This window comes from Perca flavescens, chromosome 11 (assembly GCF_004354835.1).
Source record: "Perca flavescens isolate YP-PL-M2 chromosome 11, PFLA_1.0, whole genome shotgun sequence".
In the NCBI taxonomy this organism is placed as follows: Eukaryota; Metazoa; Chordata; class Actinopteri; order Perciformes; family Percidae; genus Perca; species Perca flavescens.
Window position 1 is genome coordinate 12491234 of NC_041341.1, and position 23580 is coordinate 12514813.

Below are 23580 nucleotides of genomic sequence, written 5' to 3' on the forward strand. Positions count from 1 at the left end.
ATTTTATATGTTATATATGTTATATTTCATCCCTATAGTTTACCTTTAGCACAATTTCTAAGATTCTTTCTAAAGATATTTCTATAAGCATTGTTGGAAGGAGATTTTCATTGACTGCTTCTCTGTATTGTGTTGCATATGACAATAAATAACTTGAAACTTGAAACAATATATTTTCTGTAAAGGATGTACTGAAAATGTCACACAGTCTTTTGAACAGTCGTTATTATACCATTATACCAAAAGGTTTATTGTAGACACCACACAACATATTGAACAATGAAACACCATGACCTGAGAGCAGGGAGCCATTTACTCTATTGACACAATATTTATTACAGCACATCAGCTGTCCAGAAAAAAGCAAAAGAGGGTGATCGAAAGCTCCAGAACTGCTTCTAAACAGACCTTGTGGTGAGAATGTTGCCTCAACTGCTTTTTCCATAAACTTTGTCCTGGAGCTTTTAAGCCAACATGGACGAAAAATTCTCAACGTGCTCAGAATCTTTTTTTAAATGTGCACATTTACAATTCCATGACAAATGGGCAAACTCCATCTGCTGATAAAAAGTAATTTGGTATGATTGAAAGCTACAGAAAAGCTACTACATAGACATTGCTGTTGAGATTGTTTTGTCAAGATATTTAGTTATAGTTATTTAGTGTTTAGTTTAGTTGCAGCCAGTTTCTCGAGTTGTCAGGTTTGTATTACCGGTAAGTTAACCAATTACATTTTGTGAAGCTTAAAGTTATGTTGAATGGCAGGTTAACTTTTAACCGGAACTATGTTTTATTTTAACAGACAGCGGCCAGCCAATCAGAAAAGAGTATTTTCTTTGGATATGGTAGAGAAAGAACAGATTGCTGACATGCTACAATCCAATGACAAAGTCTGTTAGACACACATTAGTAGAATATAGAACCAGTAGTGGAAGAAGTAAAAGTAGCAATACCACATGGTAGAAATACTGTTACAAGTAAATGTCCTGTAGTAAAAGTATTGTATTGTCTGTAAAGTAACTAATGTTATTAAAGCAATGTAGTGCAGTAAAAAGTACAATATTCGCCTCTGAAATGTAGTAGAGTAGAAGTATAAAGTAGCATAAAATGGAAATACTAAAGTAAAGTACAAGCACCTCAAGATTGTACTCAAGTATTTAAGTAAATGTACTTAGTTACTTTCCACCACTGTATAGAACTATGTACAGTACAAAAGTACACATACTCATGTGATTGTGAATTTCCCCGTTGTGAGATCAATAAAGGATTTTGAATCTTGAATCTTGATTTATAAACCAAAATAGAAGGGACTAAATAAAATCTGTCATACCGTGCCACAGGTTTAGCATCACTGGATAGTGCCTGAATTGTACCTCTTTGATGTGGAGGAAGTCCTTGGCATCAAAGGAGACGGCAGTGCCGGCCACAGGAACATCCTCGTCCAGAGCACCACAGTAGCTGACGTTGGTCCTCACAGCAAATGCCACTGCTTTAGTCTGTAAGACAGCAGAGAGAAAAGAGTTATCACAGCAATAAGGTGGCACCATCAATATGTAATTGGGATTAAAATCTTCTATCACAGAATATGAAACGTTATGTCATGATGTTGATATTGTATTTTTTGTGTGGAAATTCAACAGAGAAACCGTTTAATACATAAACAGAAGCAGCAGTGGATACACAGAGACACAGAGCAGAGAGTTAACACAGCAGCAATGTGCTCATCAAGCTCCAGCATCACATGCAGCGAGACTGCAGGGGTGGGCGCTGATGAAGAGACGCTATTTCTGAGCTCCTGACGAAGGTGGCTGCAAGACAGCAGCAGTGTGATCACACCAGCACACAGCAGGGGCAGCAGAAGATTTCACTCCAAGGCCAAAAAGCCTACATAGTCTACAAAGATGGTTCCTTCAAACATTCTTAACCTTTTATCCTTTTTTGTACTTTCCTGCAATGACGTACAGGCCATAATATGGTGAACTGACTGATTAAGTTGATGCTTTTCTTTTTTATTTTATTTTACTGGTTTTATTTTATTTAACCATTATTTATCATGACTTGATTTGCTGATAGATTTGGGTTAGATATCAATAATATATCGCAGGTGAAATGGTGTCTTTTGTTGTTGTTAAAGGCTGCATTACTATTGAGATCTTACTAGCACTGCTGCTGTTTTCTGATAGTACGATTACTTACAGTATCTCTATAAGACATTGTAAGGTTATGTATACCGTGGTATATCATAGGTTTACGTATATATCATGGTTTGTTGTACTAATACTGTATAGCATCCCCATGGAAGCGCTTGTTTAAATTTTTAATTATCATTATACTATTCTTTCACTTGTTTTATGTCCCAAGGTTGTTCCTGTAAGTGATATGATGTTGTCACCAAACCAAATTCAATTATGTTGGAATGGAAATAAAGTATTGAAGCCTTGAAACCTTGATTCTGGGGGCAAAACACAAAAACCAAAGGTTTGGCACCAATGCTTTTGAGTAATGATTCCGCCCCTAGCTTCTCTATTACATTTTTCAACATAAAAGTCACATCAGCCCAGTTTCATCAGGAAAAGATATCCACAAACAACAGAAAAGGTGTGAGAATGTGACGGGACAGTGTAAAATCTCTGCATCTGTAACAGTGTAAATCTATATTTAGACAAGTTGATAACTTTAAGACAACGAATGCAGACCAGACGTACAGTGCAGTAAATGAAACTAAATCACGTGTCTTTTGTTTGTGCGCTGAGATTATGAGTTTTATCATGTGATATACAGAACAGCATGTAGCTCTATTGTGCTGTAAATAGTTCCCCGTGAAACTGACCTTTGCTCTCTCAAGCTGGACAGTGGCCTGCTGCTCCTTCTCCTGCCGGCCGCCCTCCTTCTCCTCCTCCAGGGACACATCCGAGTCAGACGGTCGGCTTGTGTAGGAATCAGCTGAGCCCTGGAGAACAACAGGGCACAGAAGATGGAAATAACATGTTACCAGGAGGAATAAAAAGTACCAGTACTGGCAAAACAACCACAGGGTGACAACTTCCCTTATGTGATACAAATTTAATTTGACATGCGTCCCGTTCAAAACTAAACCCATTGCAAAACAGTGCAAATAGATGCAGGACTTAATAAGAGACTGTTTCTTAAAACACAGAATGAGTAGGAGGCTAGAAAAACCCAGGTGTGTGTGTGTGTGTGTGTGTGTGTGTGTGTGTGTGTGTGTGTGTGTGTGTGTGTGTGTGTGTGTGTGTGTGTGTGTGTGTGTTGCTGTGTTTACATGACTGGTTGTATTCCTCTTCATAAAGGATCAAAGGCTGATAGATTAAAGATGATGAACCGACTCGGACGGCGTGTTCCGAAAAGAAAGATTTTTTTTTTTTTTTGTAAAGATAAAATTAAAGACACAATACTCAGGAAACCCTGCCTCATTTGTTTGTCACCATGGTAATTTGACAAAAATATGAATTTGAATGACAAAGAGGGGTACCCCTGTCTGCAATCTCATATAAAAAAAAAAAACACTAAACCTTGAATGAAGAAAATACACTGACCTCTATGGGTTAAAAGTCTGTTGCTCTTCTGACAACGTTATTCCTTTATCATCACATACACACAGTACAATGTAGTGAAATTCTATTCTATTGTAGTGCATTTAACCCATCCTAAGTAGTGAGCAGTGACCAGCTATACGTACAGCATCCGGGGAGCAACTAGGGGTTCAGTGTCTTGGTCAGGGATACTTTGACATGTTATGGGGCGACCATTCTACCTCCGAGCCACAAGCCACTTACCTTATTATCTCATGAAAAGTTTTAGTTTACGTTCTAATGTAAATATCTAATATTGTAATCATCTTCTGGGCTTGAGTTATGTACAATTTAACTTGTTTTGTTAAGTCTTAGGGAAATATGCTTATTTGCTTTCTTGCCAAGAGTTAGATGAAAAGACTGGCTACAACTCTCATGTCTGTATGCTAAATATGAGGCATTTCAGTTGAAGAGATATAAGATTCAGTAAACAAAATATAACATTTTAATTTGTGAGCTTTATAGGTGCTGGTAAAGAGCCAGGCTAGCAGTTTCCCATTTTTATGTTAAACTAAGCTAAGAGCCTGCTGGCTCTAGCTTTATATTTAGCATACAGACATGAAAGTGGTATCAAGCTTCTCATTTAACTCCAGAGAGTGTATTCAAAAATGTCCAACAATTCTTTCAAACTAATTAATGTAATGTTTTATCTTTTCTTTTTGCTATTTTTCATGTCATTTTTTTTCATGTGTGTATTGTAAAGACCCCAGGATTGTTAGAAATCACATCTGTCGAAGTTAAAGTGGATCCTGCTCCTTTAAACAGCAAGATAGCTGCTCCTTTAAAAAATGTCCAGCAGTGAAATAAGGACCTTGGTTTATTGCAGGTACAGATGGGTGACAGCGTAAAGAATAAAAACCAACATAATGTGTCTTAGTGAGGTGCTGTTCCACCACTAGCCTCCACAACACCTTCGGTGTTTCTTGAATTTAAGTCTGTTGAACTCTACTGGAAGGATGAACACCATTCTTACAGACAATATTCCCCCATTTGGTGATTTAATGATTAAGATGGACAGAGTTATTTATCAAGTCATTTAAAAATCTCTCCCACCTCTATACAATAATCTGCGTTAAATTATTCCTTTTTTCTTTATTTTAATTTGTCACCCATTTGTATGTGATAAATATTTTGGTTTGCGACAACATTTCTTCTCCTAAAAATGATTACTTATTGGTTACACAGTATGTGTACTGTATGTGTGTGTATTCCTCTGGGACTCAGTGGGTGGCTTGACCCCCCTCCAGATCAGTCTCATAGCATCACTATCAGTGGAGTCATCTCATTCCTAACCCCTCGTCCTTATTAGCCAGTGGCTGCTGAGTTAGACGAGCAGTTAAAAAAAAAAAAAAAAAAAGCCCACCCACTTATTCAAGACAGAGAGAGAGATAACTGAAGAGACAGCAAGATTATTACTGACTAGCTGAGGAAACTTTGCAAACATAAAAAGAAGCAACAGTGGATGCACATAGATGGTTGGAGAGCGAGTTTCCCCTCATCAGAGAGAGTTATTACAGCACCAATGTGCTCATCAAGCTTCACCATCACATGCAGCGAGCCTGCAGCGAGAGGTGGGCGCTGATGAAGAGACGCAGACCTTGAGACAGACAAAGACATGGTGACAAGAAGACAGGTACAGATCCCAATCCAAGGCCACCATGCTTAAAATGATTCTCGGTACTGACATTTGTACAGACTTTTAGATTCTGCTATATGACTACAATGAGGTTACACTTTAAGGAAGAGGTTCTTTATTAATAGCCTCAGGGGCCGACACCGATTAGGGAGTGCATTTGAGGCAAAATACTTTGAAAGTTTTTGTCTGAAAAATTCTAATCTCCACCACTGATGTAGAAAAGAAAAAGATAAGACAGAGTAGAAGAGAATGGAGACATTTTCATACTGCTGTAGTGTTTATTGATGCAATGTAATGTGCATGCTGCAGATATGGCTACTGATTTTAATATTGATCTTATTGTTATTATTCAGTGGGTTTTATTTCCCACCTTTTTTCATTAATTATGGCATTTATTCCCTGTATGTATGTTTATTCTGTGTATAATTTCCCTTATTGTAAATCAAGTGCTGCATTTCTGGTATGAAAGGTGATATATAAATAACGTTTATTACATTATTATCCTTTATCTTACAGTTCTACAGACTTTTTTCTGTAGAGCTTCTTCTTTCTATTATACAATATTATACACATAACACCAATATATACTATACAAAACCAAGTAAAAAAAGAATAAACTACTAGTACTTTTGCCTCAAATTAAGTTGAATAAACCCCTTTGTAAAACAGTTTCAATATAATCATAACCGTCATAGTATGTATTGCAGGGTTCATGTAAGAATGAAGCAATTTTAGTAAGGGTAACTATTTAAAGTGTGCTCATCAATGTCTTCTGCCAGGGCCAACAGTCATCCCATCCCCAAAAAACTGTACTATTATTGATACATATTGATTTTAGGGGTATTCATTCAAACATATTGTAAAACTTAATTTTGCCAACATCCTGCAAACACAACAGCAAGGTGAATGCATTAGCATAATGTTACCTGCTCCTGAGTGTGAAATGAAAAGCACACACTTCAGACACCTCAGTCCTGTGAGTTGATCCCTGGCTAATGGACTTGTACTATAAATCTATCATTAATGATGGCTAAATCTACAGTGCGTCTTGTAACACTACCAATTATGACCTCCATCAGCTGACTTATAGTTTGCCAACATTGTCTACACATAGCGGTGTATGTGTGTAAACTAGGCCATCATGGCTCTGAGGACTTAACCTTTGGCTGACGGTACTGTGGCCGTTTAATCCTATGTGGGAGATCTGGCTTCAGCCCTTATTTGTTACAACTGCACCATGTGATTAAGTCTCTGTGTGTTATATGGAGTGGCTGCATATTTGATTCTTTCATTCATTAAGCTAATTTACAGTCAACGAAATGGCAGTGTTGGTGCAGCATCATTTCCTCTGAGCTCAGAAACTCAGACATGGTTGTCTTGACATTTGGTTTTGGACTTGTTTACATAGTGTTGGTTGCTAACTTACAATAAATTGCAAATGTCTAAAAAGTGTTGAATGCAGCAGCGCTGCAACTAAAAGTTCAAATTTATTGAACTTTGACCCCAACTAATCCGACAGCCAATGGCTGAAGTATACTCTTGAGCAATGGTGGATGAATTAGGCGTTTGTCTTTCTGTACATACTCATACAATAACGTAGATACTCAACATTTACTGATGGGCAAAATATCAGCCTATCATTTCTAGAATGCATCAAGCACAAGCTTATCTTAGTAGTGAGTATAAACAAGGACTATAAAAACACATATATCATTATTTTTTATTTATATATATTTGGACTGAAATGAATTCACATCACAGCAGCTTTTTTCACTCTTTCTTTCTGGTCCAGTTAGTTCTTATTCTTTATTCTCCATATCTGTGATGGAGAGAGATGTTGGTCGCTACGTAACACAAAATCTGTACAACACGCTACACTACAGCTGAATAATCACTACATTAGCATAACAACACTGGATGCCTGCCTCAGAGGCAAAAAACAACAATCTCAGTGCACAGACTCCCTGGGGTCCACAAGCTAATTACTGCTCATTATTACTTTCTAGTACAGGTACAGGGAATACACTGTGTACAGTCGCCTGCAGGCTGCCGTACACAGCAGCCTCTCCAGGGGTCAGGAGCCAGTTATTCCCTTGTCACCAGAATTAAATGAGGGGAAGGTCTGAAAGATCAGCGTGAGTATGGCTGCTGCTACAGTTACCACTACTGACATAAATATCCTTTAGGATTCATTGGCCCCACAGTGTCTATAACCCACCTGTCTAAAGTCATCTGTTACCATCTTTGTTTGCCAGTCTGTCTGCCCATATCTGTCATTTAGTCCAAACATGTCTTTGTGTGTCAGTTTCTCTTACTTTCTATTTATAGAGACAAAAAGCGCCATAGAAGTGCAGTAAACACTGTGTTATTCCATTTGCCAGTCAGTCCACATCAACATTTATTGGCTTCAACAGGCAACTACTGCCTGCAACAAATCTATGCACAAGTATTACGTAACATGCAAAAACGTACTATAATATATGGAACCATGTTGCATGATGTAATGCTGTACACAGCATAGTGCAATGGCCATGACATAATACATAAATTAGTTCATGAATTTGAATGACTTCTTCACTTTCATGCTCTACAATCAAAGCGGTTCGTCCCTCACTGGGTGACACACAATAACAGCAGACTTCCTGCACTCAGTATTCACCTTCAAACAACTGAAAACAAATGCAGTAAGTAAATCACTGCATAGCACAAGCTTATAAAATTAAAATATCCTTTTTCTGTCTAACCTGAACAGTATAGAACACATACGCTGTCATGATCAGACCACTTAAATCATTTCTGTCTTCTTTCAATTTATTTGTTCTTAAAAATATAGTGCATTCGTTGATTGTTTTTTTATAAGACATATAACCGGTACAAAGCTAGAAGAAAAAAACAGCAGTTTAAAGAGTAATGACAGACTAATGACTCAAAACTTATTTTTATTTTTTGATTGTTCAACCTGTCACCATGCATACAGTCTACAGAACATTTTGACTCGCTGAAGAATTGACTCAACTCAAAATGTTTTCTTTTTGTCGTATAAAAGTCATGTGCAGTCAGAAGTTGTTTTCTAGATCTAACAACATAATCTTATACCTGAGCTGCTTTACCTGCTGAAAAGTTTACATTTGACATAGTTTTGTCGCTATTAATCAAACTACAAGTTCTGAGGTTTGCCATCTTCCATTTCTCAATATTTTCTTCTTTCTTGTTCATGATATACTTTCATAGCATGAACTCCCCTTACTAACGTATTTGACAGTCTACTAATATAAAAGACAGCCCAATGTACTTTACACGGTTCCCACCTCACACATTCACAACATAATAATGTCATATTGACATTGAAGCAGCATCTTCTTTGTGTCATACCTCCCGAACTATGCAGTACACTGGATATCATGTTAGTGTCAACACTCGGACACTGGTCTCGCATGGCAAATTTAATATTCCAACTCTTTTCTGTCAGTGTTTGTGGCTTTGTTTGAAGTCGAGAGACAGCTTAAATATATTGTGACTCAACTATTACTGTACAGCTAAAACAGATCTTATAACATAATGTATAAAAATATATATATTATACTGTTGAAGGGTGAAGATCATGGAGATGGTCCATCTCTGACTACACTTGTGTTTGAATCTGGACCGTCAAGCCACATTGGTGAAGCCCATAGCTATCACACAGACAGCAGTAAGTGTGGAACTGATCACTGCTTCCCAGTTGTTGATCTTCCACATTTCTTTTTGTATCACTTTTAACTATACACATGGATAACTTGTATTTCCAGAATGTCAGCTATTCCTTAGCAAAAAAAAACAGACTTGTTATTAGTCCTAGACTCTATGCTTGGTTCTAACTTTCAGGCAAAGAGTCAAAGAGTTTTCTCAGTTCATGAAGTACCTACAGTATATAGTCTAAAAGTCCTCAAATGTAAGGCCAGTAATGTTTAATTTCCATAATATTGTTGGTTCAACATGCTGGTCTGCTTGAGTTTTAAAACATCTCATAAAAAGGTAACATTCTTTATTTTTTATGCTGTTTAGAGAATTTGTCGACAGTAGTGAAATCTTAGTATATACTTGATATCTCTAGTATAGGCAGATCTTTGCACTAGTATTAAAATAACTATGGGTGAGTATTGAGCCTTAATCTGTCCTTTTTTTTGCTGTTTGAATTAGGTCTGTAGTACCAGAAAATGTCAAGTAACATAAATCAGCACAAAATGTAACGGTACCAAAACTCTTGCCAGAATTTTTTTTACAAACAAAAATTATATATATATATACACACAGTATTTGTTTTTTTTTACATTATTTTATATACTTTTTTTTTTTAAAGGACAGATTAAGGCTTGATGGGTGTTCCCATTCACACAAACCCATTTCAAATGTGAGATGCTTTGAGCTCGTTGGGTCAGGTGGATCTGCTTTCCATTTTGCTGGACAGCCAGCTGGTGGACGTTTGGAGTCCTGCAGACTCAGCCAAATGGGGTGAAAAACTTGGCCTCAGCACAAATGTTTCCCTAACAGATGATGGCACAGTATGTTGCCCCCATGGATGCTGCCACAGACTCTGTTCAACACAAACCATTAACGGCATTCATCCACAGAGGACAGGGGGGTACAGTACAGGCAGATATGCCGTGTTGACACAGAGCTTTCATACCATCTGAACATTTCATAAGAGCTGAAAATGTAAGATTCTGTGAGCAAGAGTTAGGATCTTTAAATAGAATCTTTGTGAGGACCTGTGATCATGAACATTTCTTACATAAATATATGAGAAAAAAATAAATATAAAAAAAACAGATCTTTGCACAAGAGACGGGTGATGAAGAAGATGATGATGACAGGAATTAAAGCAATACAGCAAATATTTCATCTAATTTTGGACTGTTGGTCGATCAAAACAAGACCTTTGAAGATGTGACTTGGAAACTGTGATTATTCCCCCCACTATTTTATGACAGCTATGACAGATATTCAGTAATTGATCCAATACCAATAAAGAAATCAAATTACTTGTTAAAGCTCTAGATTACAGAAATACATTTGGAACTGAATTGGATATGTATTTTCCTATTTATGCTATTAATTCTATTACTCTTTACAAGGACAAAATAAAAACTCTTGCACAAACACTACATCTAGCCTTTGTAGAAACCTGATAAAAAAAATTCCAATATGTGATAGACAAAACTACAAAGGAGTATAATTTCAATTTGAAATGTGGAAGCAGCTGTAAAAACTGTACACACACACACACACACACACACACACACACACACACACACACACACACACACACAAAGGGGGTGAAGCCCATGGGAGCAGGAAACATGCTTACAAAGGGTTACTTGACATCAGGACTAAGGCATGATGTATTGCTTTACTGTAAATTCTGCCCTGTTCATCATTTTTCTCTCCTGCGATAGCACCTTCTTTTTCCACAACCATCTCATCCAATTACCATCCTCTGCCACTTTCACAGCAGAACAGATGTTTTGCATGATGGCATTCTCTGTTGCGATCAGCCGTTTACATGCAACAGTCAAAGACACAGAGGTATAGTATGTTCTTGGCAAACTTTGTATTATCAATATGACATGGTAAATAGTAAGTAAAATGCATGTTTGACTGATGGCAGTGACATGCAGTTAATACAGTTTTGGAGTTATAATTTCAACCGTCCATCAAATGCAGAGAAAGACGGTATAATCAGTTTGTACCCAAATGGCAGCATTCAACATGAAAAAGATTACTTTGAATAGTTGAACAGGATATGAAGACTAGTTCTGTCCTGAATGTTGAAACATTGTTGAATGTCTACTAAATAGCTTTAGTGAAAAAAATACTATTGCATGTCAATGATTTAATGAAAATAAATGGCAAAAAGTGCGCAAAGGATTTGTACCATAGTAAGTCAGTAAATCAACCTGCCAAGTTGGACCGAAAGGATTAATACGCCTCTGCTAATGATCCATTCAGAGCCATGGTAGGCTTTCCTTGATACAAATAACTGTTATTTACTGCCTCAATACAAATTAACTCTATAAGTGGAGGACGGGAGAAAAAGGAAAACAAAAGCCCCACATGACCGGCTAAGACGAGCACCTGCTTTATGTTTCACTATTCAAAATAATGAATATTAAATCAAAATGCCCATCACTAGAATCCAGAGCCCAAGGTAACATCTTTACATTGCTTGTCTGTTGACCAACACTCCAAACTGCTAAGATATTCAATTTGCAATGATATCAAAAGAGAAAAGCAGCAAAAGCTCATGTTTGCCTTTTTAAAAATGTAATTGTTTTTTTATTTGTGCATTTAGTATTTGTTGTGATTGTTGTGTTTTTTAATACTCTGGGAGTACCAACATAATGTTGTTGTAATACTGTCAGACAGTAGTGCAATGACAATGAAGCCGCTTATGTCTTTGAGAAGCAGCCACTGTTTTGTATTTGACCTTGATAAACAACTTCAACAAACTAATTTTAGCAACCAATTTGAATGAAATTAGGTAGAAAGTTAGGTATTTGGCCAAAAAAGAACTCATTAGTTTTTGGTGCCATTAGCGCCACCATGTGGCTATAAAGCACATTGCATTGTGGCGCATACAGTAACTCCTGCACTATGAGCCGTAGAAGCAAATTCCACTTTCGCTTGGCTCCTCCTGAAAGACATATCTTTCAGTTGAAGCCCTGTCTGTCACCTAAATCTTTTTCAAAAACACATTTTTCAACACGCTACATTTTAATCCAATATTACCAAATTTGGTGAACGTCTTTTCCGAATTGGTTGTCATGTTCTTCTATAGAAGAACATGACAACTATACACGTATACTAAATTAAAAACGTAAATGTGATGTAGTAGTACGATATCTTGCATTGCATTGATGTGGTGCTTTTGCTTTTGCTAAGACAATAATTTGATTCTATTGACCTATTGAATAACTATAACGTAGACAGAGGGTAAACAACTGTGCAAACTTGGTAACTGAATTTCTGATGTCACTTTACGATTTAAAACTGTTAAGAAACAAATGACAAAGATGATGTCATTCAGCTCATTTTACTGGAAAGGACAGAAAGTATTCAGAGCACGAGGCACTTTGAAACCACCCCCCCCCCATCCCCCTTCTCTGTCTGTCTCCTGTCTCTACTCACACACACACACACACACACACACACACACTGACAATGAGTTGTTTGTGAGGTTATTATCCAAGAGTGTCAAGTGGCCAGGCTTAAGTCCATCGTGCAACACTCAAGCCTTATCTGTTCGGACGCCAAAGCTAGGTCTGTTCTCCCATCTCCATCCTTCTTCCTCCCCTGACCTCCACATATCAGACCCAGGCTAAAAGGCTAAACACATTCTTTATTATATCCACCATCAACAACACTGGAGAAGTGGAAACATACCTCCAGGGTCCTCTAACACAACTGAACCCAAATAAGAGAGAGAGAGCTCATAGTGTAAGTCCCTTACATTAGTTTTTATGTACACAATGTTTTCTTCTGACTCACAGAGCTCTCCTTCCAGTATCCTTACAATAGTACAATTACTAATCAGTGGGTGCAGCAGGTTTACTAGGCATTGTATTTTACACAATAGCTTTCGTAAAGGTGAGTCATTCATTAAACAACATGGTTTATGTGCAGAACTGTGGTAAGTGAATTGCATCATTCCTGTAAGCTAGGGAGGAGAAGTTGCTTATTAAAATTGAAATATTCTCCATAACAACAAAGTTTGACTTTGCTTTCACTTTAAAGTTTATGGTCTGAGGCTCATGTTCTTAGAAGTCCCATGTAATGCTAATTTTCAGGTTTATACTAGAACATGTTTACATACTTTAATGTTAAAAAAAACACATTATTTTCTCATACAGTCTGTCTGAATATATCTGAATTGACCCTCTGAATTAAAAAGTTTTAGTGCCTCTCTCTTTAAGCCACCTCCTGAAAAAGCCCAGTCTGCTCTGATTGGTCAGCGTTTCCGGGTCCTCCGCATCTGCGCTTTCTGAGTCTCTGAGCCATCATTGCAGCCGGGGGAATAACTGTGACGGTACTTTTGACCTATAAAAAGTATAGTTGGGACATCACAGCCATACGGAAGTCCTGACAGCTCGTTTAAAGGCACAGTTTCTGAACACGGGCTGTGTGCATTTTTTGTGGAGTGAATGTTTTGACACTTTCACAATATTTATGTAGCCCCTGCTTTAAAAAAAAAAAAAAAAAAAAAAAAAAGGCATGGAAATCTAACTTTTTACAAAATAGGACCTTTAACAATATGAATTAATTAATAGTTGGTCCTAGCCCCCAAAATGGAAATAAGCACAAGTAATTGCCTAAATTTGTTAGACAATTGTGAAACTATAGGTAGGGAAAGTGAAGCAGAAATTGTGCAGCTTAAGACCGCCAAATTGAGGGGGTGGGTTTGGTAAATGATACGGAGAGTGAAGCATGTCACGTGTGTATACAGCAGTGCAACTCGTTGACTGCCTGAACTAGCTCGCAGGCGTCGCACCATTTCAGCTGCACATTCTCAGTGGCTGAGAAAGTATGCAGCTGTACAAATGAAGCATTGCAGTGCTAGAAAGAATAGGCATTCTTAAAAAAAATCTACAATCACCAGAAAGTGGGTGGCATGGGTATATACTGTATGGCCATTTCAGAAAACATAACATTCATAGTCAGAGTGCCAAACAATGTCCCTAAGTAGCTTAAAACACATACACAGAAATTCACACAATAGCCTGCAGGTCATTATGGGTCAAGGATGCAACAAATGCTTTAGTTTCCCCACCTGTTGTTTTAGAAGTCCTTGGACAAAGCCTCACATCCGAAAAATCCAGACACCCACAAGCCGATGACAAGTGCTGATAGCAAACCACAAGGACAGTAAGAGCCCCAAAGATGTCTTCTATAGTGCTGCCAATACCGCCCTAAATATGGGACAGCGTGGAACAGCAGCACTGATTGTGACTGATTGAAGAAGAAGAGTTGTAAGTTGGGATTCAATAGAATCCATGTCCCACACACATGCTGTGTCGACAGAAACATGACTGGACTTATTGTTTGAAATTGGAGAAAGTCAATCCAAAAAATAAATGGAAGCTGTAGTTGAATTAGTGGTAATGAATGAATCCAGCGGCAGTTATACCGTTTTTTTTTTAAGATATTATTTTTTGGCCTTTATTGACAGGACAGCTAAAGACATGAAAGGGGAGAGAGAGGGGGGAATGACATGCAGCAAAGAGCTGCAGGTTGGAATCGAACCCACAGCTGCTGCATCAAGGAGTACACCTCTATATATGGGCGCCTGCTCTACCAACTGAGCTATCCGGACACCCAGTTATACAGTTTTTAATAGGGCGGATGAGGCCGTGTCCTTGAGATATTTTATAAAGGGAATTTACAGAGAATCCATTTCCTGAATAGTCTGAGGGGAAAGTAAATAGTCTCCAGCCTCATCAGTTATTCAGACCCATAATAATGGGACAATATCAGATGATAATAACAGCTGAAATAACAGACTGTATTTCTGGATTGAGCTGCACTATCAGGGACATACAGAGTAACACATTTAGAGTGTGTTTAGAGTTATTTTTGGCATCCAGGTCCATAAAAGTCCTGTTCATTTTGTGCAATGTTATGTGAATGATTGGAATAAAACTCTCCTGGTTGAATCTTCAGTAAAAAAAAAAAAAAAAAAAAAAAAAAAAAGAAAAGGAAAATATCTGGTTCTTTGGAAAGTTTTTTTGGAGCAAAAAAAAAAGCCAGCCAACAAACCAACCACTCCTCCCGCTTCACGACATCATTATCATCAAGGCCAAAAGTATGTGGACACTCCTATCTACATGTGCACTTTTGTTCTGGGGTTTGTTTTTCATGTTTTGAGCTTTTCTGTTTTAACGTGACAATGCCCGCGTGCACAAAGCCAGTATCATAAAGAAAAGGTCTGGAAAAACTTCTCTGGTCTGCACAGAGCTCTGTACAGATTCCAGTGAAAGCTCCTGTGGCTGAATGGGAGTGAATCCCTGTAGCCAGGTTCTTGAGGAAAGCCTCAAACCAAAAGACAGAACCTAAACTCTCTTGCTAATACTGGACCAAATGTATAAACAAATCCTTCCACCTTTAATCTTCAACAGGCAGCCAGGATGTCAGGTAGAATTAAAAAAAGGTCTTGACAGATTCTGGCTCAGTGGGATTCCCCCCCTCCCCTCCACCCAGCAGCAGCTCCTACATGTATTGCCTTTGTAAGCATTTTTCCGGCACTCCGACACATTTCTATCCCATGGATGCCCACTCTGCCCAACTTTAATAATGTTGGCCTCTCTGTATCAAAGGCAATGTGTAGGTCTAACTGTGTGTACCTTCACCTGTGTGTGGTCAGGATGAGCATTTCTACTTAATGACAAGGGAATATGACATTTCTCTACCATGCATGCCTCCTCGTCACAGTTGGATGCAACATCAGTATTATACAGATGGCCATGATGATCATAGCTGTTGGTCTTTTCAGTAAACCTTAATGATGTATAGTGGGATGTGATGAAGAGAGCGACATACTCAAACACAGATACCCACAATGCTCATAAGCAGAGGTTTACAGCATGCACACTAGCCATTCATCCATATGGAGAGACGGTAGGAAGGAATACTGTTCCGATCTGCAGGCGCTCAGCCCAGACAAGAGGAAAACTGTCATCTGGCTGGCAGCATCAGTAGAGAAAACTGTACAGTTGGTTGATTGAGGAGCCCCAAAGACACACGCTCTCTCAAAAACACACGCCGACAAATACATACACACTTGTGCACACCCTTCCCCCAGCCTCTCCTAACTCCCCAGAGAAGAGTGCACGCTCAGCCCACTCAAGTCTCAACGTATTCTGTGGGTGTTTATGAAGAGATCAACCAGCCACGACACAACAGAAAAGCATGGTTTACAAGTGTCAGACACCCCTCCCCACTCACCGCCTCTGAGTCTTCAAATCCATGTAGGTACAAGTTATCGTACATGGAGGAGTGGAATTCCAGAAAGCAGATATTCGGCGCAAAATTGGCAGAAGCAGTAAACGATCAACCTGTTCCAGAGAGGATGGGTGATGAGGACTGGGGAGTGACAGAGCCCACCAGCAGTCTCTTCCTCCACATAGACCACACAAACCACAGAGCAACCAGACCACACCAGAGTGGCAGATAGAAAGAAAGAAAGAAAGAAAAAAGGTGGAGCGCTGCGTTTGCCTGATGCTGAATTGGATATTATTGCCCCCGAGCCGAGCGAGCGTTGGTTCCCATTATTGTAAGGCAGCCTGTTTGTCCCCAGAGGCAGAGCAGACCTGGTATTTCATCTGCCTTCCAAGCTCAGATCACACAAGCCAATCCCTTTCTCCAACATTGGCTGATGACAGAGGTGGGATGCAGCTTGCCGATTGGCTGGTGGAGGCTCCAGTCAGGCTGGCTGGCTGTGAATAAGGAAGAGGCAGAGAGGGAGGTGGAGGTCTGCAGCCCGAGAGCAGAGTCAACCAGCAAACCGTGTGTACTCTGTGCATGGATGTGTGTGTGTTTGAGGTAATCTCTTAACCTAAACACCAAACTGCAAAGACAGACATATCATTTACACACGCAGAATTGCAGCAAACAGCTGAGGGATGGGTGCCAGGGTGGCTCGCCTGGTGGAGCGTGAGCCCATTTGCAAAGCCTCGGTCCTCGACGCAGTGGCCGTGGGTTGGGTTCCGACCTGTGGCCCTTTGCTGCGTGTCGTTCCCCCTCTCTTTCTCCCCTTTCATGTCTAGGCTGCCCTGTCCAATAAAGGCCTAAAAATGCCAAAAAAGAATCATCAAAACAGCTGAGGGATGATACTTTAACAGTTGGCAGACCTGATGCTGCGGTGCCCCTGCTCTGTTAAGTGTTCATGTCTTTACAGCTTCGGGAACGCACTGGGGCCATAAAATCAATCCAGAAAAGTATGTTACAAGGAAACTGATCATATAGGAAATCAGACAAGAAATCGAGTTTTGACACCTTTCATGAGCAAATTCCCTGTTGAAAGCATTCACAGAATAATGGAGGAATGGTAAGGCCATTGCTTTTTTACTAATGACAAATATCTGCAATTTGTTTTATTTTACGAATTCTGGCAAGGCCCTTAGTGATTTGTTCCTTGACACTACTACTTACTACTGAATATTCTGTTAAAGTATTATGATGATGTACGTATGTGCCTTAAATTAAGTATTCCGATTTTTTCAACACACATGGTCTTACATAAGGGCGTCAAGACGATAGTAAAAGTCATCTCTACAAAATACAGATAAGTTTTGCTAATTGAGTGAGCCCTTGAGTTAAGGGTTTTTATCAGTGTGTTTTCCCAAGGTCAACAATGAACCTCCACACTGTAAGATTAAAAAGATAAAACAGACCAAAAAATATCTAAAAAAAAAGGCTAATTGGCTAATTAAATTGTGAAGAGAAATAAATTGGATGAACTTCATGAATGCAAAATTCTGTAAAAGCTGTCTAGATGTAAATTTAAAATTTGTATTATACAATGTTTTTATTTTTCTTTCCTGCCTGCTCATATTCTATTTCTACAACTAAAGCTATGCAACTCCTGTGTGGGGAATACAGATAAATAAAGCCCATTGTCCCTGTTAAATGAACCAATATACCAATACATAATATGAATTGCACATCTTTTTTTATATTATCCAATCCAAGTGAAAACTGCAAAAGAATATTATTTGTTGTGTCTGAGTCTAAGCTGCTTTTGTGACAAAGTAGGGCAACGGCGCCCTCTGCTGATAAACCATGTTACAGCAGATGCACCTGCTCCTATCACAGGATACATCTTCATCAAACCTGGCAGTTTTCTTTTTACCTTCCTCTTAACATGCAGGGGGAGGGGCAGAGTTCTGATCTGCTGCCTTTTGCTGCGTGTCATCCCCCATCTCTCTCCCACTTTCATATCTATCCACTTTCAGATAAAGGGAAAATAACATGATGTTCTTTGAAGTTGATTTGTTCGACAGACGGGTAACAAGAAACGCCCTTCACTTGATTGGTGTGTGGAATGAGTATGAATGTCACTGAAAAAGTCAATCTTTCATAAATAATTTCTGGTACTTTTGTAATAATTACATTTTTTAAGAATTTAATAAGAGAATAATTAATTCTGCTTCTTACATGAAGCCATGTTAACTGATTGTGCATGTCCCTAATACTTGTTCTAAAAGAACAGTTAAGGACAAGCCGAGAAGCTTTATTTTGTGCAATCTGTAATCTGTTTAAATTATTCTCTGTAGTTGCAGCCCAGATGATGGAACAATAGTCCAGATGACACAAAACTATTGATTCCACCAGAATTTTCCGTATGCATTTCCTGCAATGGCGAACTACAGCCATACTCCTGCCCATTTTATTCAATATTAGTTTTATCTGAGCGTTCCATGTCAACCTGCTGTCCACAATCACGCCGAGCAATTTAGCCTCAGCCACTTGTTCAATGATCAAACCACCAACTGACAAGTTCAGAGCAGGGGAATCTTTTAAAAGATGATTAGATCCCAACATCATACATTTACTCTTTGCAATATTAATAATTAACTTATTAATTTTTTCTCTGTTCCACTTTTCAATTAATTTTAGTTCATTATTTAATACAGTATTAAGTCTGGTAGAGTTATGATCAGACACAAAAATAGTCAAGTCATCTACATAAAGGGCAATACTGGCACACCCCAAAATAAAAGACAAATCATTAAAGAAAATAGAAAATAACAGTGGTCCAAGACAACTCCCTTGAGGCACCCCCCAACGCAGAACCTTTGTCTCAGAATAACTACCATTAAACAGTACATTAAACTCCATATTAGTAAGATAACTATAGATCCATTGGATTGCACACTTTTCAAAACCATAACAACTTATTTTTTTCAATAATAGATCATAATCAATTAAATCAAATGCTGCACTGAGATCTAACATTACCATACCAACTAATTTACTATTGTCAATTTCATGCAACCAATCATCAGTCATCTGAACTAAGGCTGTCGTTGTCGAGTGCCCTTTCTTATAAGCATGTTGATAAAGTGAATTTAACCCATTTTTAAAGAAATACAAATTAATTTGATCATAAACAATTTTCTCCGTGATCTTACTCAAAATTGGCAGAATACTTAAAGGTCTGCTATTTTTCCCAGAAAAATGTTCCCTTTTGTTTTTAGGAAGAGGCACAATTTTAGCTTTTTTCCAATTAGCAGGAAAAACACATTTTTCTAAACTTAATTAATAATATAACATATAGGCATAGTAATCACATCAGCAACCATCTTTAATAACTTAACATCCAGTTCATCAATACCAGGAGGTTTATCTTTCATTAACTTTAATATGTTTTCTACTATGTTAAGACTTACTTTGTCAAATTTAAATGTACATGATTTATTAAACATAATTGTATCTTTAATTGTCTTAAAAGATAAATCAGGGTATTCCTGTGAAATCATCTCTTTTTGTAAATTCCGAACCTTCTTTGTAAAATAATCTCCTAAATAATTAGCTATATCAGCAGGTTTAGTCAAAAAAGTATCACCTACATCTAAAAATGTTGGTACAGATCTATCTCCCCGCCCTGTTAATTGATTTAACATATTCCATATTTTAAAGTTTGATTTTACTTCCTCAAATTTATATTCATAATAGTTCTTCTTTTTTGTTCTGTTTAACTTTGTAACAAAATTTCTTAATTGCTTGTACCTTTCCCATAATCCATTATCTCCTGATAAGCTTGGCTCCAACTTTAATTTATGTCTTTTCCTCATATATTCTTTAAGTTCAGCATCTAACCATGGAGAAGCAATACTTCATACGGTCATTCGTCTTAATGGGGCATGTTTGTCAACAATTAGCATTAATAAATTTGTAAAAACCTCCAAAGCTAGATCAGGATCTGCTTCCCTTAATACTTGTGACCAGTCGATATTTCTAATATCAGCATAATAACTAGCCTCATTGAAGTTTTTAAAAATCCGTTTAATTATAAACTTCTGACCTGGTTTGAGGATTTTGGTTTTTCTGTTAATTGTGATTAAATTATGATCACTAAAGCCAACACAAATAGAAATTGCTTTTGAACACAAATCTGTAGCATTAGTAAAAAGTAAATCTATACATGTTTCCGTTTTTGTCCCATCAGCATTATAAAAAAATTCTTGTTGGTTTTTTGACCAATTGGGACAAATTGCAAGTAGTATCGGCTATAGACTGCAACTTATTTTTCAATGAGCAATTATTCAATCTCCAATCAATATTTAGGTCACCTAAAAAAGAAATCTCCATATCTAAATCACAGACTATATCCAACATGTAACAGATTTGATCTAAACAGACTATTGGTGCATTGGGAGGCGTATAGCAGCAACCAACTAGAATAGGTTTTAAGTGTGGCAACTGCACTTCCAACCACAATGCTTCAACCCCAATACAACCAAGGTCTTGTCTGGTCTCCATTAATATTTCTGTCACATCTATATAATAGGTATCCATTTACATGCAAAAGGAAGTCCTCTATAGTTGCATCTAAATGCGTTTCAGATATTGCCAAAATATGCAAATTATTATTTTCCAGAATCCCAGTAATATCCTGTATCTTATTTCTCAAACTACAAATATTCAAATTAGCTATTTTTAACCCTTTATTTGAGAGTATTTTATCTATCACCATTCTTTATTTTACACAAGTAGTAACTTCTAATTAAACATAGTAAAGAGCTATCAAATGAACAAAAAACACACAAAAACACACATACACCCACATTCACCCAGATGCACCCCCATATTGCCAACATTTGTCAACAACAACTAATAAGATGTTAAACCAACTAAGACAAACCTACTATTATACACATAACTTCTGAGGTCATAAAAACATAAATCATAAGTCGTAAATCAAGCCAACCAGTCTCACTATTACCATAAACACTGATATAAATTTAAACCGAGAAACTGAGAGCATATACATTGTAATTAAAACTTCGAAATCAGACTTATATGTCTATAACTAGGCTACATGCACAAAGTCAATACCTGTGCTTGACCCTCAGTGTTCATTCGTACTTTGCATCTTCGGTTCAACCACAGTCTTGTAGAATGTCTCTGCAGCTAGATGGTCAGTAAACTTAATGGTCTCTTCATTAAAAGTCAAAATCAAAATAGCTGGATGAATGATCCCGTGTTTCACTCCTGCGCTCCACAACTTGTTTCTCACCTCACGGAAACGCGCCCTAGCCTTAGCCGTCTCCGCAGTGAAGTCAGGAAAAATGCGCAGCTTCATTCCACGAATCTCAAACAGCTTTTCTGTCTTGGCTAAACGTAGAATCTCATCTCTCGTATCCAACCTGTGCATCCTTGCAATCATTGCACGCTGACCAGATTTAGCCACAGGTCCAACACGGTGAGCATTTTCCACTTCAGGTGCGCGATGGAGTTTATCCTTGAACAGATCAGTAAGCAAAGCGGACACAAACCTTGTTGGTTTCCCCTTCTCTGTATCTCGAACCAAGCCGAGAATACGAATATTATATTTCCGACTATGATTCTCCAAACGATCAGCTTTCTCTTTCAAGTCCGTGTTCTCTTTACGCAAACTTTCGTTTGCAACCTCCAGCGCCGTAACCCTGATCTCCATGAGGTCAAGCGTTTCCTCCATAGCAACAACTTTGTTGGAACACTCGGCCATATCTTTTTTAACGACATCAAGTTGCGGTTGAAGTTTATCAACCGCCGCATTGATTTCTTCCCTTATTATGGTTCGGATCAGCTCAGACAGCTCCTGCATGTTAATATCCTTTCCTGCTGCCATATCAATCGCAGGCACCTGTTCAGCGAGGCCGAGTCCACTTAGCTTTGTTTGCATTTGTTTGAATTTCGGCAAAGAGATTTCAGATACAGTATTAGGGGACCACTGAGGTCTATATAAAAGCATCCAAAGAGCACCATGTCATAGGACCATTAAGACTTGGTGTTAGGGTTAGGCATGTAGTGGTTATCGTTAAGATTAGGGCAAGCCACTAAATATGAATATAGGTCATCACAAGTGCTGATTACTGACAATTAATTGATTTGTGAATCAAACAACAACTATTTGACAACTATTTTTAGGTAATTTGTAAAGTAAAAAAGATGAATATTTTCTTTCTTTTAATGTGAGCATTTTTTGTATTTCTCTGTTTTTATAAAAGTCTGAATTGAATACCTTTGCAGTTTAGACTGTTGGTCAGACAAAACAAGCACTTTGACTGTGAAATGAAAGACATTCTTCAATTTGTAATGTACAGTATGTATAATAAATTATAAGTTGCAGCTCAAGTGTGTATGCATGAATTGGTTGTATTTATTTGTTGCAACTTTCAGTAGCTTGTGCTTTTGAATCCCAGATTACACTTTTTGTTTTTAAGTGTATAGTCATGAGTAATCTTGTTAGGGGGTCTCCAGGGGTTACATATTTACTCAAGAGGCACTGGCAGACTAGTGCATAGTGCCGGCGAGAGCTATGAGAGCAGTGGCCAGACACCATCAAGTCATTTACGAATTAAATGCTGCTGAGTTGAGCCATGCGACCTACATAAAAGGGATTAGCCGTGCGAAGAAGCCCCTTCTTTATCACTATGCAGGGAGCAAGCTGAACATTTTGGTTAAAGGGATTTCTGTGTTAAATGTATTGCAATTCAGAAATGAAATTTAATTTCTGGTAGAAAGCCGTGGCATCATACACTTTGTCATCCCAAAATGAGACTTTATTCAAATCTGCAAGCTTTAAATTCCTACTTTGCATTTCGGACCGAAGGTGGTGACCCAGGATGTGAATATGGGCTAAAACTTCAATTCAGACTTTTTCTAAAGAGGCGGCGATGAGGACTTTAGTTCACAGCGTCATTACTGCTACAACTGAAAGTCATTTTCAGGTCAGCCTCAGCCCATGAAAACATTGGATACATTGGGTCATACAAGTCCACATGCTGTCTTCCTTTTTTTTTCTTTTAGCGGCTCATTGGCCATTACCACAAACGTACTGCCCTCTGAAGTCTACAGTAGAAATGTATGTAAAATTAGGACACTCTCATCAAAATTGTTTAAAAAGCGGCACTTCTGGTTTAAAAAAAAAAAAAAAAAAAAAAAAAAAAAAAAAACTCCTTAAGATACATTCCAGATTCTGCTTTTTACTAATGCATATGCACAGCAGAGTTGGTAGAAGTCACAACATTCCACCATTGTGCTTCATTTAGTCCGCTGCTGACCTTATTTCACATACTGATGGGAATAATTGCATTTTGATGACATATACAGTTA

General features: G+C 38.0%; 1 protein-coding gene across 3 annotated transcripts in view; it reads right to left on the minus strand.

Annotated features, from left to right (window-relative positions):
* Nucleotides 1-23580, minus strand: part of cacnb4a (calcium channel, voltage-dependent, beta 4a subunit) — a 36947-nt gene that overhangs the window by 8321 nt on the left and 5046 nt on the right. For 2 of the 3 annotated variants that reach the window (XM_028591117.1, XM_028591116.1), the window contains exons 3-4: nucleotides 2831-2950; nucleotides 1374-1496 (exon numbers count right to left, since the gene is read on the minus strand). In XM_028591117.1, coding sequence (XP_028446918.1) covers nucleotides 1374-1496; nucleotides 2831-2950 — 243 coding nt within the window. Of the gene's footprint in view, nucleotides 1-1373; nucleotides 1497-2830; nucleotides 2951-16203; nucleotides 16537-23580 lie in introns of those variants that run through there. The other variant, XM_028591118.1, reaches the window with a different exon arrangement.